The 17,211-nt window shown below is 57.4% G+C and overlaps 1 protein-coding gene across 3 annotated transcripts; it reads right to left on the bottom strand.

Moving 5' to 3' along the window:
* Positions 1–1,100: 1,100 nt before the first annotated feature.
* LOXL3 (lysyl oxidase like 3) lies at positions 1,101–15,218 on the bottom strand. Of its 3 annotated transcripts, none has more exons than XM_079990828.1 (15): positions 15,072–15,218; positions 13,807–14,134; positions 12,863–13,026; positions 11,100–11,311; positions 7,749–7,808; positions 7,279–7,498; positions 6,688–6,868; positions 4,999–5,153; positions 4,550–4,705; positions 3,867–4,026; positions 3,372–3,615; positions 3,008–3,123; positions 2,616–2,752; positions 1,712–1,823; positions 1,101–1,628 (listed from the first exon to the last, which is right to left on the bottom strand). In XM_079990828.1, the coding sequence occupies exons 2-15, from the start codon at positions 14,114–14,116 to the stop codon at positions 1,555–1,557; spliced, it is 2,301 nt and encodes a 766-aa protein (XP_079846954.1). In that variant the 5' UTR covers positions 14,117–14,134; positions 15,072–15,218; the 3' UTR covers positions 1,101–1,554. The 3 variants fall into 3 exon arrangements, with proteins under 3 accessions (XP_079846954.1, XP_079846955.1, XP_079846956.1); XM_079990829.1 differs by lacking the exon at positions 15,072–15,218 and adding an exon at positions 14,691–15,038; XM_079990830.1 differs by lacking the exon at positions 7,749–7,808.
* Positions 15,219–17,211: the final 1,993 nt, after the last annotated feature.

The raw sequence follows: 17,211 nt of genomic DNA, 5'->3' as shown, positions 1-17,211 counted from the left end.
TGCATTGAGGGAGGGAGGGCTACTGGAGGTGGGAACAGAAGAGCCGCCCCCCTGACCAAAGAGACGTGCCACCTCAGCGCCCAGCGATGGCGACACAGATTCCTTTCTGCTCTGCCACTGTCCTTCCTCCCGAGTGGGCTGATTTCTGCCGGCGGTGGGGGTGGTTTGCCTTGGAAGTGGTCTTGCTAAGCCCCAGGAATTTTGGGGGGTGGAGTGGGGGGCTGTTTGTTTTTGAGGGGCTCGGCTGCGTCTCACTGGGAGGGGGGGCGAGTCCCTCTTGCCACCACCGGCTGCCCAGACAGGCCTCTCTTTCACCTCCAGCCGTGGAATTTGTTTCTCTGCAGCCCAGCCAGGAAGGAAAACAGGACACGGAAAGTAAGGGGGGGCGAGGGGGGTTCTTGCAGGAGAATTTGGCCAGGCCGGCCGACTGACCGCAGGACTCCATTAGGACATTTCTGGCATAGCTCTGAAGTGGCCAAGGGGAGGGGGGTCCCGTGGGGTGGGGTGTGTTTCCTAAATGCCCCTTTTTCTTCTTGGCTGTCTCCATCTGAGACACCCCACCCAGATTAATAGGGGAAATAGAGCAGAGAGAAAAGTTTTTCTCCTACTCTCTCAAAACTAGAAATTGTGGACATCCAAGAAGCTGGATGTTGGAAGGTTCAGGACAGATAAAAGGACGTCACACGGTGGAATCTGTGGAACTCCCTCCTACAGGAGGCAGGGATGGCCACCAGCTGGAATGGCTTTAAAGAAAGTGACAGATTCATGGAGGAGATTATTATTGATGGCCCTCCTTTGCCGTGATGACGAGTCGGCGTCCCTTTGGGGCATCCAGTTGGCCGCTGTGAGAACAGGATGGCGGGCCATTGGCCAGATTCTGCAGGTTCTTGTGATCTCGCGTAATCCTGGCACTTTGGGGGCTACAGGACCCATCCCTCCACCACGCTGAGGGGCTGCCAGACCTGGCCCCCTCCCAGGTGCAGCTGGCTCTGGCCAGGCGATGCAAAGGCCTTTGGGGGGCATGCGGGGGGGGGGAGGTTAGAGCTTTTCCTGTCTCAGAGCTGAGCTGCCGCTTCCTCACACATCAGCTGGGAGGCAAGTTGGACAAAAGACATGAACTTTATATAGGAAACAAGAACTGGCCTCAGAGCCTGCAGCACCAGAAAGGGGGGGGGTCTGTACAGGGGGGCAGAAGGAGCAGCTCCTGAGCAGGCAGGCAGGAGTGGTGTAGACAGCCTTCCTCCTGACCCCCCCTGCAATTTCTCCATCATGTCAGATTCTCCCATTTGTGGGGAAGAAAACAAATAGCTTTGAGGTGGGGGAAGGGGGGTTTGGCCCTGCAGTTCAGTCCCAGCTCCCCTGTGGATGGGGGGGGGGGGAGCAGGGGGTCAGCAGCCTGCTTTTCTTCTGCCCATTGCCAACTGGCTTCTTTGCACCGTCCAGGGCTGTGCTGCGCCACACCAGGTGAGCCGCTGTCTGTCTGTCTGTCATGGGCTTTTACGGTTCAGCTCCCCTTCTGTGGGGCAGGCCAGCTGGTGGCGCTTGTGGTCTGGCCTATAAAATCTGGTTATTGAGCTGTCCTGGGTACTGTTCAAAGCGCCTGTTTGCCTCCTCACTGAGAGCATCACCTGCAGCAGAAGGACCAGAGGAGGGCATGAGGAAGAGGAGGGGACCCCCAGCAAGCCCCCCCCCAAAACCCCTCGGAAAGTACCTATATGACAGCTGTGCACCCAGATGCGATGGCCGTCATACTTGCAGTTGCACTTCATGGCGTTGTTGGTGAAGTCGCTCTCTGCCACTTCATACCGGGGGTTAATCACCACCTGGAGGGAGGGAGGGAGGGAGGCTGAAGGGAGCCCTGTGCCCCACGGGTTGCTGGGAAGAACTGGCACCCATCCTGGGGGGCGGGAAGCGCTCTTACAGCTGGGCGTCAAAGCCCTGCAGAAGGGCTGGAGGAGGGGGAGCAAGGTGGAAGCTCCACAGGTGCGTCACCCCCTGCCATGCCTGTTCCACTGATTTCAACGGGGCCTGATTTGGTGCCCAGCCTTGGACGGCCTTTTGCTCACTGCCAGGTCAGTGTCTATAGAGTTGCAGCCACAGGGCTGGATCAGGCCCTATTTACAGCAAATTAGGCAGAGGGGGGTAGAGAGAGGGAATGGCTTGCTGCCTCTCATATGACCAGGCTTGGCAGGGACTGCCTTAATAGAAATGGAGAGTTGGAAGGACCCTGTGTGTGTCTCCTCTGGGAGGGAATTCTGTGACACAATCGCTTGCCCTCCCTGTCCGCCATCCTCTCAAGCAGCCATGTGCCAAATCAGGCCCTACAACTGCCTCATTCCTAAAATTCAGTGAGCTGCAAAATGACTTAAGTGTGTTTACTTTGCTAAAAAGGCTTCACAGCCCACTTAGCTTTTCCATTTCTCCCACACGTGGGATAAGTGGTTTAAATTTTAATCTACAGATTTAATCCTCAATTCATCTCCTACCGAAGGGACTCCCAGGGTCATATAGTCCAGCCCCTGCAATGCAGGAACCGCAACTATAGCATCCCTGACAGTTGCCATTCATACAACCTGCAGAGTTTGCTACCCCTCCCCTCCCTCTTCCGGTCTCACCTGCAGGATGTAGTTGCCAGCCTTGACGTCGGTGATGTCTATCCACTGGCAGTCAATGTCGTGGCGATAGAGGTCCCAGCAGCCCACCGTGATGCCCTGCTCCCCAAAGTTGGCACATTCATAGCGCTTGCTCACATCTGTCCAAATAAGGAGAGGGGGTCAGGTCCTGCCAGGGGGCAGCAAACGCCTCCCTGAACCCCTGGGGGGCTGCCACTGCCAGTCAGTGTAGGCAAACCTGAGCTCATTGGACTCTCTTAGATCCCATGCCTATCTGGGCTTCTGAGCCTCAGAGCAAAGGCAGCCGCTGCCCCCTGCTCCCCCCACAGAGGCTCCTCATGCTCTTCTGCCCCCCCCCCCCCGCCAGCCACAGGCACCCTGGCAGCTTCACCCACCCTCGTGGCATTCAGTGTCCTCCAGGCAGAAGCTGGCCTTGTGTCCCTCTGCGACTTTGGTGCCATTGGAAGTCAGGAGGTCATAGTGGGTGAAGACGTCCATGCTGTGGTAGTGCCTGGGGCGAGACATGGCAGTGTTGTGTAGTGGTTAGAGCATCGGACAAGGAGAGACCAGGGTCCATGAAGCTCCCTGAGCAACTAGCCTACCTTGCAGGGTGTTGGGGGTATTTAAATGAAGAGGGCAGGGCGAGAACCATGCCTTTGCCACCTTTAGTTCCTATAAAGGCCACAGAATAAAAAGAGCGAGAGACCCAGCCCTGAGCCCAGAGGAGAGCGAGGGAGCGAGCGAGAGACAGGTGCTCACCCGTGACATTCGTGCCAGACCCAAGAGTGGCGCCCTGCCTTGGGGCGAAAGTCGGCCCGGCCGTTGTTGTGGATCTGCGAGGAGAAGCGCAGGAGGCGGCGGTGGCCGTAGGGCCAGTTGGCATTGCGGGCGCTGCTGGACAGGCAGTTCTCCTCCGCAGCGCAGTAGAGCATGTGCAGAGGGCGGTCTTCAATGTATGCTGTCTCTTGTACCAGGGGGGCATGCAGCAGCAAGTCCGAGGCAGCTGTGAAGAGAGAAGGGGCCCAGCAGCTGTGGGGCTAGCTCAAGGCATAGGGCCAGCTGAAGAGCCAGTCTCTGCCTCTCAGTGACCCCACACCCAGGGCTTCAGAGCCGGCCCCCAGTGAAGGTGGGAGGGCGTGTCTCTCAAAGGAGCCCCTTCCCCCCTGACCCCCAACGGGCTTCCAGGTGGGCTTGCTCCCAGGAGCAGCCCCAGGGGTCTCTTTCTGCCCCCCAGCAGCCCCTCCCCTGCCTCACTTTCTGAGCAGATGACTCCAGCGGCGAATCGGGTGCCCGTCTTGGGGCAGTTGAGGGTGCTGTGGTGCTGGCAGTGGCTCAGCGCCATCTCGTGCCCCCCACACTTCACTCCGCTCAGCACCATCTCTGTCACGTTGCTGGCATCCCAGTACCACGTTTCCTGAGGACAGAGCACAAGAGGCAGGGCAGTGGGGCACCTTCGCCCCTCTTTGTGGCCAGCACAAGCAGAGGCACCAAACAGAAGGGTCTCAGAAGGGCCCTCCAAGGGCCATCTAGTCCAGCCCCCTGAAATGCAGGAATCGCATCTAAAGTCTCTGGGGCAGAGGGCCATCCAGCCTCTACTTCAAACCTCCTGAGGGAGTCTGTTGTGCTGGTTCCCAAATCCTGTTCTTGCAGTGTCCAACCAGAGGCCAGAGCACCAGATCCAATGGACTCTCCTGCCTTGTTGGAGCAGAGCAGGTGGCCATCTGCCAGGGCTGCTTCAGCTGCCATACCTGCATTGCAGGGGGTCAGACTAGATGGCCTCTGGCGTCATTCCCAAGTCCACAGTTCTCTTGGCTAGTAGCCCCCACACCCCTCTTCTTCCCCGCTGGGCCTCTTCTCCTTCACCCAGCTGCCCTCCCAGGAAACCCCTCCAACCCCCGACTGCCTCCTTCCCAGCCCCATGGCTGCCCCACACCTACCGTCACGGCATGCATGGCGTAGCCCAGGCCGAGTTGGCGACAGGCCACCATGGCCTCGGTGGTGCTCCAGCCTGTGCTGCAGACGGTGCCCCAGCGGCCGGCGTGCTTCACCTCCACGCGCCCCTCAAACGCAGTTCGCCCCCCGGCGATGCGGATCTGTGGGGAAGCCCAGCGATGAGCTGGTGGCTGCCCCTTCCCACCAGCCAAGGCCAGGAAGGCAGGCAGGCAGTGGCCGAGTGGGGGGCACGTCATCGTGGCCTCAAGGGTTCCCCAGCCCTGGCCAGAAGCCAACCTCCCCCCCACAGGTGCACTGGGGGTTGGCAGCCCCAATCTGCGTGGGGGGGGGCAGCCTAGTGAAGTTCCCAGTCCATTGGGAGGAGCTGCTGCTGCTGCTACTTGGGGGTGGAGAGAGGACAAGGCCCCTCTTCCCTGGGGCCCCCAGTGCTGACCATGGTTTCGTGGCCCATGTAGGGGACGTTGCAGCGGACGGCTGCGTCTTCGGTGTGCTTGCAGTCCTCCTGCGTGATGTTCTTGTGGGGGCAGCTCCAGAGGGACTTCTCGGTGCCCAGGCAGCGCACCTCATTCAGGTGGATCTGGCCCATTCCTTTTTTTAAAAAAAAGAATGTTTATTAAAGTTTTCCAAAAAAGAAACAGCACAATGCAAGACAAAACAGAAAAAAGGAAAAGAAAAAAAAACTACAAAAATAGTTAAAAAACAAATAACATTTTCATTACTTATTTTCTTTTAACCTATTTTCCAGACCTCCTCATACCTTCTTGTATTCCAATTCAAAATGTTAGTTCAACAAATCCTCACCATTAATTATTACTTATTTCTATACCTTATTTTCATATCTTTTAAGCATTACAGCTGGAAACCACTTAATTTCTATCCAACATCATTCTAACATTCATTAATTTGACAATATTTCTGTAAATAATCTTTAAATTTCTTCCATTCTTCTTCCGCCGACTCTTTTCCCTGGTCTCGGGTTCTGCCGGTCATTTCTGCCAGTCCCATAAAGTCGATCATCTTCATCTGCCATTCTTCCAGAGTGGGTAAATCTTGTGTCTTCCAATATTTTGCGATGAGTATTCTTGCTGCTGTTGTGGCATACATAAAAAAAGTTCTATCCTTCTTTGGCACCAATTGGCCAACCATGCCCAGGAGAAAGGCCTCTGGTTTCTTCAAGAAGGTATATTTAAATACCTTTTTCATTTCATTATAAATCATTTCCCAGAAAGCCTTAATCCTTGGGCATGTCCACCAAAGGTGAAAGAATGTACCTTCAGTCTCTTTACACTTCCAACATTTATTTTTGGGCAAATGATAAATTTTTGCAAGCTTGACTGGTGTCATGTACCACCTGTAAATCATTTTCATAATATTCTCTCTTAAGGCATTACATGCCGTAAACTTCATACCGGTGGTCCATAACTGTTCCCAGTCAGCAAACATAATATTATGTCCAACATCCTGTGCCCATTTAATCATAGCAGACTTCACCGTTTCACCCTGAGTGTTCCATTTCAGCAGCAAGTTATACATCTTTGACAAAACCTTAGTTTTGGGTTCTAACAATTCTGTTTATAATTTCGATTTTTCCACCTGGAATCCAATTTTCTTGTCCAATTTGTCTGATAATAATGAAGCCAGTCTCGCACTTTGTTTTTTAGTTTCTCAAAACTCTGCAATTTCAATTTATCTCCCTCTTGCTCCAAAATTTCCCAATATTTTGGCCATTTGGACTCCGGATCTGGCCCATTCCTGTGGCAGGAGAGGAAACGCTGGGCCTCTGGGAATGGCCAGCTGAGAGCCCCTTTTGGGGGCAGTCTATGGGGAAGGGGGTGGGGGGGAGTCAGAGACGACCTGTGCCCCCTTTCTTCATCCCAAGCCACCACCCACATTTCATTTGCCAGGCTAGTATTTTCTGTAGAGGCATACTTGTTTCCAAAGTGAGCACATATCTGCCTGGTGGGGGGGGCGCATACAGAGTTGGGGGACCCCCCCCTGAACATGTTGTGCCAGGCCTTTCTGGCACTTGTGGCAGTCCAGACGGCTGTGGGGGGTGCAGGGACTGTTGGACTGGGGGACACCCCGAAGGAGCAGCCCAGGCCACGTCCCCCCAGCGGCTCACCTTGGCCCATGCGTGCCCCCGTCAGAGCCTCCTTGGCGCTCCCAAAGCCCAGCTCCCGACACACGACGCTGGCAGACGCCAGGCTCCACCGGTCGTCGCAGACGGTGCCCCACTCGCCGTTCTTCAGCACCTCGACCCGCCCCTCGCCGGGCTTGGCCCCTCCCTTCAGCCGTACGCGCTGCTGTGGGGAGCAAAGGGCAGTTGAGACGCCCAGGAGGTGGGGCCCTGAGGCTGCCCCACTCCATGGTCCTCAGAGGAAGTGCAGTGCAGTGGTTTGAGAGCTGGGACCTGGGAGAGACTCCAGCACCCTGGAGCTCAGGGGCCGATCTTTGAGCAGCTGCCATCTCTCAGTCTGACCTGCCTTCCAGGGTTGTTGCAGGACAAAATGGGAAGAGGGTGCCAACTTGCACTCCATTTGGAGGAAGGGAGGGATGTTTAGGTCATAATAAAGAGCTGTGTCCTGCATTCCAGGGGGTTGGACTAGATGACCCTTAGGGGTCCCTTCCAACTCCACAATTCTAGGATTCTGTGAAAGAGCCGGCAGGCTGGGCAAGCTCTGCTCTGTCCTCTGCTCCCTCCTTCCTCGCTCACCTGCCCCGTCTGTTGCCGCTGCCTCTTCTTCTTCTGCGCGTTCCCAGTGGCAAACAGCGGCCCAGGGACGCAGCTGACCACGGCCGGCATCCCCGCCCTGCAGAGGCCCGTGGCGTTGCCCTTGTAGAACTCGAAGGAGCAGAGGGAGAGGTGCACCTCCGTCCCCAGGCAGGCCACCGAGTGCAGGCGGTAGTTGAGCGGCTGCCGCTCCAGGGAGAGCCTGCAGGGAAGAGGAGCGGGGTCAGAGGGCAGGGCTGGCAGGAGCACACAGGTGGGGCACCTGTGGGGCAGGCGTGCATCGTAGCATCTGGCCCCCTTCCGCTGTCCCCTTCGCTCCCATACCAAGCAGGGCCCTCGGCTCCTCTGGACCTGGAATGACAGCTGCAGAAGAGCCTCTGGCTCCCTCCGAGGGCAGCAGCTGGGTGCCAGTCCTGCCCTCAGACTCCCAGGGACTCTCAAGGCCCCATTACCTCTTGGTGCCCCTAAAGTCCTCCCTGCGTCTATGTTTGGGGCGAGACCTGGAGACCGGCCTGGAAGACAGACAGACAAGGTGAGTGACGGAGCCCACCATGCACCCCTCCCCCCCGGGGCCGGATCCTTGCAAACTCTCTGCTCATTTGCACTGCTCCGGGATGGATCAGGCCGCACAGGCCAGCACAGGCTTGTCAGAAGCAAACCTGGCATCCATTTCCCCAGGACTCATGCCAGCAGCCCCAGCCCCAGAGAAGCCATGCAGCCCCACACCAGCAGTCATGCATTGCAGGGGGAGGTCTCTTCTAGCTCTGTAGTTCTATGGCTCAGTGTGTCATTTCTGCCTTGGGACACTGAAGAACAGGAGAATGCCCCCCTCCCACCCTCGCTGGGCATTCAAAGCCTTCCTCTGGCCCACCCCACTGTGCCCCACAGCACCATGCAAAATGCTGTGAGAAACCTCAAAGCTGATCGCAGTCCCCATTTTGTCCCCAGCAGCTGGCACATGTAGGATGGTAGGCTGCTTCTGTAAAAGGAGGCTCCATTCAGCCAGGAGGGATCCTAGCTCAGCAGCAGAGGACATGGTGCTTTGAATGCAGAAGAGCCCAGGATACCCCCCCCCCCAAATCTCTCTCACACACACGCAAAAGGCTGGGGAAGATCTTTTTTCCACCTGATGGGACCTTTGGAGTCATAACAGAGAGCTCAGGGCAGGAAGGGCCAGGGAATGAGGCAGGGAAAACCCACTTCCTCTGGCCTTCAGGAATTTGTCTAATTCCCTTCTAAAGTGGCCCCCATCTGACTTGTGGCAGCAGATTCCGTGTTCTGCAATGAAGAGCTGCCTTTTTGCCCACTGGAACTCTCCCAACATTGGATCACTTCCTGAGTCCTGGAATTATGAAAGAGGAGCCCCCCCCCAAAAAAGAAGCACTTTCTGTGTGATTTTATAAATCTTCCTCCTATACCTCCTTTTGCCCTCAGGCTGAGCTGAAGAGCCTCCCAGAATTTGCCCTTTTAGGGAAGACTCAGAGAGGAAACTGATGATGCCACACAGTGGACCCAGGTTACACGGTGCCTGTGTTGTGGTGGGACCTGGATGCTCAGCTCCCTCCCAGCGCCCCCCCCCCATGCAGCCCACCTTTGCTTGCCTGCCTGCAAAGACGCCTCTTTCTTCCCAGCTGAAGGCACACAGAGGTGCCCTCAGCCCAGCAATGAGTCACCACTCAGACATCCCTGGACCAGACAGAGCACACACTGCCGCCTTTGTCCAAAGTCCTCTGCGGCCAGACGCCCATTCACATGGCTCAGGTGCTGCCCCACTTTCCTTCTCCCCCCGCCCTGCCCGCTCCTTTCCTCGGAAACATTCCGGCGTCTTCCCGTGCCATTGACACACCAGCTCCCCAGGCCAAGTCAGGGTGATGAAGACGGGCAAGCATCCATCGCAAGGCCAGGGGTTCTCTCCTGTCTGTCTGTCTGTCTGTCTGTTGAATGACCCTCAGATCCCTGCCAACTCTATAATGCTATGATTCCAACTCTGCATAGCGGCAGCGGGGGGGGGGGCTCCAAAGGGTCCTATCAAGACAAATGCTGGCCCCCCAAACTCTCCATGTTCCTCAGTGCCAGCCCCCGTCCGCATAGCAGAAATGGCTCATCTCCAGGGCAGCCTAAGGCCATGAGACACTCATGCCCCTGGCAAGACAAGAAATGTCACCCATACCTGGGACACGCCCTAGAGAGAGGTGCTGCCCCACTGAGAGGCAGAGGACACAGAAAGCAGAGAGCTCAGCCCTCCAGCAGTGCCTCTGAGTCACCGGTGAACCTCCTGCCCTCAAACCCGCGGGGGAAGCATTGCAGAAAGGGGCGCTCGGTTTGGGGAGGAGGTTCACCACCTCCCCTTCTGGATCCACAGCCAGTGAATCCGGACTGAGCAGGACAGCATGGCCCCCTGTCAGATGGGGGGTAGGGCAGGACTCAGGGGCGGGGGGCCAGGGTCCGCCTGCTGCACAGAAGCAGGGGCCTCCTGGCTCCGTTACCTCTTCCGGGGGCCTGGCTTCCTCTGGCCCTTGGCAGCTCGCTTGGCCCGCCTGCGGGAGGAAAGTCAACAGCGCCTCTTCAGGAAGACAGGCGAGGGGCCAGCAGGGGGAGGTGGGGGAGCCCCAAGGGCAACATCTGGCCAAGTTGGTCCCCAATCCTCCCGTTCTCTAGCTGCAAGAGCTGGAGGTGCTTCCGCTGAGCAGCTTCCCACTTCCTACCTCCCACTCAGACACAGTCCCCAAATCTAACCGTCTGAATTCAAAGCAGCTTAGCTGGCAAGACAGGAAGGTCCAAGGCAAGACAACAACCTCCTCCAAAGACCTTGGCTCCTTGCAAGGCAAGATAGACATTGCTAGACGGGAGCTGTAGGATAGCTCAGCTCCAGGGTGGTGATGTCATTTACAGCAGTCCAAACCTATAAATTTTGATGCCCAGAACTGGACATGGGACTCCAGGTGGAGGCTGACCAAGACAGACTAGAGCAGGACACTAGACTTCTGTTGATGCAGCCTAGGATTGCATTAGCTTTTTTTTGCTGCTGCATCACACTGTGGACTCATGTCAAGCTTGTGATTGTAGAAGACCCCAAGATCCTTTTCACATGACCTGATGTTAAGTCAGGTGTCCCCCATTCTATATACAAAGCTGGTTATCCTTGCCTAAGTGTAGAAACTGAAATTTGTCCCTATTAAAATCCATTTTGCCAGTTTTAACCCAGTTTCCCAATCTGTTAAAGGTCATCTTGAATCCAGATTCTGACTTCTGTGGCATTTGTGACACCTCCCAGTTTGGCATAATCCTTGACAGGAATTTGCACTCAGGTGGGCAGAACCTTAAAGGGGTCTTGACACATGGCTATGATGATGACGACCGTATCCAAGACTTAAGTGCAGAGGATGGGGAAGAGCCCAAAGGTCCTCTCCTGATTTCCCAACAGATGACCGCAGTGCCTGGAGACAGACAGTGAGGTCATGCTTCTATAGCAGTGACTGGAGGAGGAATGACCACTGGTAGGAGCGCAGAGAGAAGAAATGCCATGGTGCAACTGACCACCTTTCTCTGCCCCAGCTGCAACAAAACATGTCTCTCCCCTATCGGTCTCTCCAGTCACAGCTGGAACTCTTCAACAGCCTGGCTTCACCCCCAAAGACACCCTCCTCCATTGTCTCCAGAGACAGACAATGTTAACCAGCAATCTCCCAGCATGTGATCAGTCCACTCCCCCTCCCCCATGGAGGTCAGTGGCAAGACTGTCCTCCAAGGGTCTGAATGGGGGGGGCATCTCGGTTCTCCCCCCCCCCCATGCAGTCACTCACTTGTAGAAATTGCGGTTGACCTTCTTCTCAGCAGGGAAGCCCAGCATCCCACAGATGACGCGGCTGTTGCGGCTGCTCCAGTTCTCATCGCAGATCTGTGCCCAGCTGCCCCGGTGGCGGACTTCCACAATGCCCTCCACCACGGGCAGGGGCCGCTTGGCGTGGGAGACCACAGGGCGCAGGCGCAGCTCCTCCACCTGGTTCTGCTCTGTCTGGAGGGAGGGAGGGAGGGAGGGTCAGCCCCAGGCAGAGACCTCTGCCCCAACTGCATGGCCTGGCAGGGGATTGGGTTCCACCCGAGAAAGGATGCTTGAGTTGTTATTCCCACATTGCTGCGGGTTGGGAGAGGGTTGCAAGGAGGAGGAGTTGGAGGCTGGAAGGTGGGACCTGTCTGGTGGGAGCCTGTTGGGAAAACAACTTTTAACACCACCCCCCAAACACACACAGAAAACCAGCAGGGTCTCAAAAGTGGGGGGGGGGGGAGGAGGAGGAAGAGGGCAGAGACTCTTTTGCTGAGAGGAAGGAGGCGGCTGGGGTGGAGCCTCCTGCTGTTGAGAAAAGAATCCCTGGACCCAAAAATGCAGCCACAGGGGTGTGGGGCCTGCTTAATAGAAAGCAGCATGGCTTTGCTGTGTCCAAGTGATGCCAGGCGGCCCCCACTTTCCCCTCGAGTGACGAGTCACAGAACGGAATGTTGTGGGTGTAAAACGCCTCTGGCCTCCTGCCCAGCTGGTGCCCCAGTTCCAGGGGTGACGTCACCCCCGCCAGCTGGAGACGGGAGGCCGTCGGGGCGGTGTGAGGAGGAAGCCCTGAGCAGAGGAAGGAAGAGCCAAGGGGGTCTGTGTGGGGTGAGGGGTCTACTGTAGCTTCCCAGGAGGACTTCCTGACTGGGGCCTGGCCAGCTGGGAAATGCTTGCAGGGAAGCCCAAAACTGGGGGTGGGGAAGAGCTCACCCACCTCAAATTTCTCCAGAATATAATATGGCCAAACTGGCAATGGGAAAATGGAAGGAATGTGGCCCCAAACCAGCCATGCCCAACTCCCAGGGACACCTCAGGCCAGGCTCCCTCTTGCCCCCCCACTCCTTCCCTGCTTCCGCAGTGACCCCCTTACACCCCCAGGGCTAGATCCCAGACTGTGCTAACAGTGACGTTAAAGCCCCACATAGGAATGCGCCTGGAAAAGTCTGTGTGCTGGAGCCACGAGACATTTTTCCTGGAAAATCACCCTCCGACTGAACATTTGCTCTCCCTTCGTGGAGGAAACATGTCCCAGCCAGCTGGCCACAGGCAGCTGCAAGAGGAACATCTGGCCAGAGCTGCCTTGCTCTCGCTTGCTGTTTCCTACTCTTTTTCGCCTGCCATAGATGCATAAACACCCACACCTGGGCAGCCCATGAAGCTGAGGTTGGAAGATTCAGGGTAGCTGAATCCTTCCTCAAGAGGGACTGAGCCTCAAGCAACAGGCCCAGGCACGAAGGCAGGGCTGGCCCAGCTGGGGGCCCTTCTTCCTTCCTTCCACCCCCCCCCCGCCCCGCCTGGGCCTCCTCCAGTCTCTTTCAGGGAACATGCTGTGCTCTTCCAAGCCTTCCCCTTCTGACTAATGCAGCCTTGTTGGGACCCACATGCTTAGGGAGCAGTTCTCTGCAGCAGGAACGGGGGTCCCCCTAGCTCCCACTGCCTCTGCTCCCACAGGCACAGCAGCCCTGCCGGCCTCCCCCCCCCCTGCCCCTGCCCCCAAGCAAATGTCCCACCCCCACCCACCTCTATCACATTGGAGTCCACAAAGCCAGGGATGCGCTCGTCTTTGCAGATGACACCGGCGTCTTCCTCGTGGGAGCAGTCGCTGTTGCCCCAGCCCCTCGACCGGCAGTCCGTGATGCTCTTCTCACTGCCCCCACAGTTCACATTGTCCAGCCAGATGCGCCCTGCAAAGCCATAGCCAGGAGGAGTCAGGTGGGTGATGGAGAGGGAGAAAGAGAAAGAAAGAAAGAAAGAAAGAAAGAAAGAAAGAAAGAAAGAAAGAAAGAAAAGGAGAGAGCACTCAGCCTGACCTGAGAGCATCTCTAGCCAGAGACTTTTCCTTAGTCAATCTTGGATGCCTGCTCCTTAGGACTGGCTGTGCTTACCCAGCAAAGAGGAGAAATGCTCTCTGCATATGCTTAAATGCACAATCTTTTAGTATTCCTTCACTGGTTCTGCAAGATTGTGGCCTAGAAAGCTGTGGAAAGCGAGGAGCCAGTGTGGTCTTGTGGTTAGAGTGTCAAACCAGGAGAGACCAGGGTTCAAGTCTCCATTTGCCCATAAAGCTCACTGGGTGACCATGGGCCAGTCCGTGCCTTTCAGCCTTACCCACCTCACAGGGTTGTTGTGCAGATTAAATGAGGAGTGGGAGAAGCACGTGGTCCACTGTGAGCTCCTTATTTAAGTGCAATAAACAATTACATAATATTATGTATTTAAACAATCTGAGGCCTTTTAAACTGCATGGTGTGTTTGTTACTATGTTATGTATTTTGTGATTTTTATATTGTGAAGCACCCTGGGATCTTCTAGAAATTTAATAAATTAAAATGTGCAGCCTGGATTAGATCAAGGCTGCAGCTTATGAGTGTCTCCTCTTCTCAAGAATGAAACAGTGCAGGGGCTGCCCCCGCCCCCTGCCCTGCCCCATCCCAGCGCCCCTTGCCCCGGCCCTCGATGCTCACCGATGCCTTTGCCATACTTGGCGCTGTGAGTCCAGCCTGTGGCGGCCACAAAGCCCAAGTGGCGGCAGAGAACGTGGGCGTTGGCCAGAGTGAAGTCGTCATCGCAAATGGTGCCCCACTCCTGGCCGTAGAAGACCTCAATGCGGCCCTCGTTGTGCTTGCGGGGGTAGCCAGCCAGCCGGAACTGCAGCTTGGGGCCAGCTGGGGTGCTCTGCGCTGTGGGTGCCGCTGGGGTGCTCTGCTGGGCGGCGCCCACCCCCAGCCAGACACCACACAGCAGCCCAAGCACCTCCCACAGGGCAAGACCCATCGTCCTGGCTGCCTGGACCTGGAGGGAAGAGAGAGAGCTTGAGGGGGGGGGAACCCCAGGCAGGCAGTCGCGGCCCTGCAAGTTCAGCCTCGCGGTCGTCCTGCCCCAGCGAGGCCACTCCTCCACCCGGGAGCACACAGCAACTCCCCGCGGCCATCCTGCGCCCTTGCCCAGGACCAGAGGCGCCCCACCCCGCTTCTCCTGCTGAACTGGCGCGGATGCTGCTCCCAAGGGGTCGGAACAAGTCCCCCCGCCGCATAAGAAGCCTCTCGTCCGCAGGAGCCCCTTCCGCTGGCCAGGTGGGCGCCACTTGGGGATCGAGTCACCCTGCGGAACTGTCGAGGGGCTTTTAACTTTCGCAAAAAAGGGGATTGCCGGTGGGCAACCTGAGACGCGCGGAGGGCCCGGAGAAGGAAGGCGGAGGCGGCTTTGGCCCCTCCTGGGCCGGGCAGAGAGCCCTTCGGGCGGAGGAGGCAACCGGCGGCCGCATTTGCCGAGCCGGGACTTTTAAAAGGAGAAAGTGGTTGTGAGCCGGGAGAGCGAGATGGAGCCTCCACGGGCAGAGGCCGTCTACCTTCTCCCGTCGGGGCCTTCCGAGAGGAACCGCCCCCGCCCGCCCCCGCGAGGAGTCCTGGCCTCCAGTGGCCGGGCGGGGACGCGTCTGGAGACCCCCTTCCTCCCCTGTCCCGCCTCCCAGCTGCCCCGGGATGCCGCGGGGTCCCACGCAGCCGCCGACCCCGGAAACCCCCCCGTCCTCCCGGAGCTGGGCAGGGCTGGCCAGCCAGCCAGGCTCGGGGGCGGCCTCTGCCACCGGCGCCTGCTTCGGAGACGGCGTCGCGTCTTCAAAGTTCCCCCTCCCGCTCGCCCAGCTCCATCTCTTCCCGAAGGAGCGGGCGCCTCCGGTGCGCTCCCCGCAAGAGCCGTCCTCGTCGCCCCGCCCGGGGTCCCCGCTGACCTCGGCTGAGCTGCGCCGCCTCCACTGCGTCCCCGCCGCCGCCGCCGCCGCCTCCGAGCCGCGCTGCCCCGCTGTTCAAGGCCAGGCGACTAACGGGCCGCCCCCGGCCGGCCTCTCCTTCACCCCGCCCCCGGCCGGCCTGCTCGCGCTTGGCTTGGGCCGGCGGGGCGGGCGCAGGCAGCAGCCCCCGGGCAGCCGGAGAGGCGCAGGCGCGCCGCCACCGAAGAGCATCGGGGGCTCCGCTTCGGACGGGGCGGGCGCAGCTCCGCGGCGGGACCGACTTACGCGGGGCGGGAGGGAGAAGCCTTGCTGGAAGGTCCCTCCCTACTTAAGGGGGGACGGGGAGCTCCCGGGAGCCGAGAGGGGTCTCGAGCCAGCAGCAACAGCAAGAGGAGGCGCGCAGGGTGATCCTATAGCGGAGACCAATGGCTGGGCCACGGCAGCCTACTTTCCGCCGGAAAACCTCATTGGAGAGGAAAAGAGGCACATCTTGCAGTCGAAGGCAAGGAGCGGGGTGTGGTCGGGACTCAGCTTCAGACCCCACAGGGGGCGTCTCCTCCAGGGCCTTCGACTAGCTCTGGGCCAGGAGAGGACGCCGGATTAAGCACTGGAACTCCCTGACTCAGGATGTAGTGATGGCCACCAACTTGGGGGACTTTAAAAGAGGATTCGGCAAATTCATGGAGAAGCCTACTTGGTTTTTTTCTGGTATGCAGTGCATTCCCCTAGAGCATATCCCCCCGTTTTCTTCTTCCCCCACAAACCCACTCCTACCTCAAGAAACCAAAATAAAAAAGGAGTTTTTGGCAGCTTTTAAACTGATTGAGGGATGAAAGCCCCGGAGTAATTCAGTCCTGGAAACATGCCACAGCCCCCACCCCCGATCCAAATGCTCAAGGAGACCTTGACAGGATGAATGAAATCAAGGAAGCATCCAAAAGCAGAGGCACGGACGCAATGGGCGACTTCCGCTACGCTCACCTAGGCGGGCTGCATGTGGGTTCCGGGCATGACAAAGAGGCCGAGTTTCTAGGCATCCTAAATGCGCTGGAACAGCTGGTGCTGGAACCAAGGATGGCGCCAGCGCCCTCTAGTGGGGAAACAGCAGCCCTGCCCGGCCGCCTGCTACTGATTTCAGAGGACTCTGTAGGAGCAGGGACGTCGTCGCTTGTGGGTACTGTACTTCTTGAGGCTCAGGTGACCCGAGTGCGGTGGAAACTGGGAAAACCCTCCATCAGCTTTGCTGGTGACCCAGCTGCATCCTTATCTGGACAGGGACAGCCTAACTTCCATTGTCTATGCTCTCCCCCTCTCTTAAGCAAGGCATTGTACGTGGAGCTGCCTCTGGAAACTTAAGCTGGTGCAGAATTCAGAAGCCAGGTTGCTCACCGGGGCAAGAGGGTTGGAGAACATGACACTGATCCTGGTGCAACTGCACTGGCTGCCAATGAGTTTCTGGGCCCAATTCAAAGTACTGGTTTTGACCTATTAAAGCCTTAAACAGCTCAGGATCGCAGTACCTGAAGAACCACCTCCTTCACGTACTTGGACCCTGAGATCATCTTCTGAGGAGACTTCCGGGTTAGTGCCATCGGCGAATGGCGGAGTTCCTCCGATCGGAGGAAGGGGCTCCGTGGAAATTGGGTCTTCCTGCTGCAGCGAAGGCGGGGACCCACTAGAAATCCCAGGTGGAAGAAGCCAGGGAACGTGGGGTTCGGCAAAGCACCAGGAGCGCCTCCCCTACTCGCGGGGAACCCCATTCTGGGGCTCCGGAGTGAAGTAGGGTGAGCAGCGCGGTGCTGCGAACTGATTGCTATTTTCACGGAGGGAAGCCACATTGCCATCGTCGGAGAGCGCTGACTTTTTCCTGTTGACAATTGGACTCTAAACAAGTACCCATGAGTAGAAACGGAAAATTGGACCAAGAAATATTCTAATTTGGCATCGAAGCGGGAAGGTTCAAAACAGGAAGTCCGCCTTCCGCTTTTTGTAAATAGACTGAAGCAAAGACCTTTGCAAGCTAATAGCCTGGAAAATTGTGGTAAAGGTCGAAATTTTCTTCATTTATAACCACTAAAATCCCCAACTGGACTGTTTAAGTCTGCAGGAGAGGGAGTAAAGAAAAATAAGTTTCCACTGT

Source organism: Podarcis cretensis (genome assembly GCF_951804945.1).
Source record: "Podarcis cretensis genome assembly, chromosome: 9".
Classification (NCBI taxonomy): Eukaryota; Metazoa; Chordata; class Lepidosauria; order Squamata; family Lacertidae; genus Podarcis; species Podarcis cretensis.
Note: the sequence above shows the minus strand (reverse complement) of the source record. Positions and strands in the feature narration are given on the sequence as shown.

Bases quoted from the DNA above. Each gene is read 5' to 3' on its own strand.
- LOXL3 (XM_079990828.1), bottom strand. From the start codon at position 14,116: ATGGGTCTTGCCCTGTGGGAGGTGCTTGGGCTGCTGTGTGGTGTCTGG. The intron at 4,027-4,549 runs GTAGGTGTGGGG...CTCTGTCCTCAG, and splicing joins ACGCCATGCATGCCGTGACG to GAAACGTGGTACTGGGATGC. The intron at 2,753-3,007 runs GTGGGTGAAGCT...TTATTTGGACAG, and splicing joins GGACACTGAATGCCACGAGG to ATGTGAGCAAGCGCTATGAA.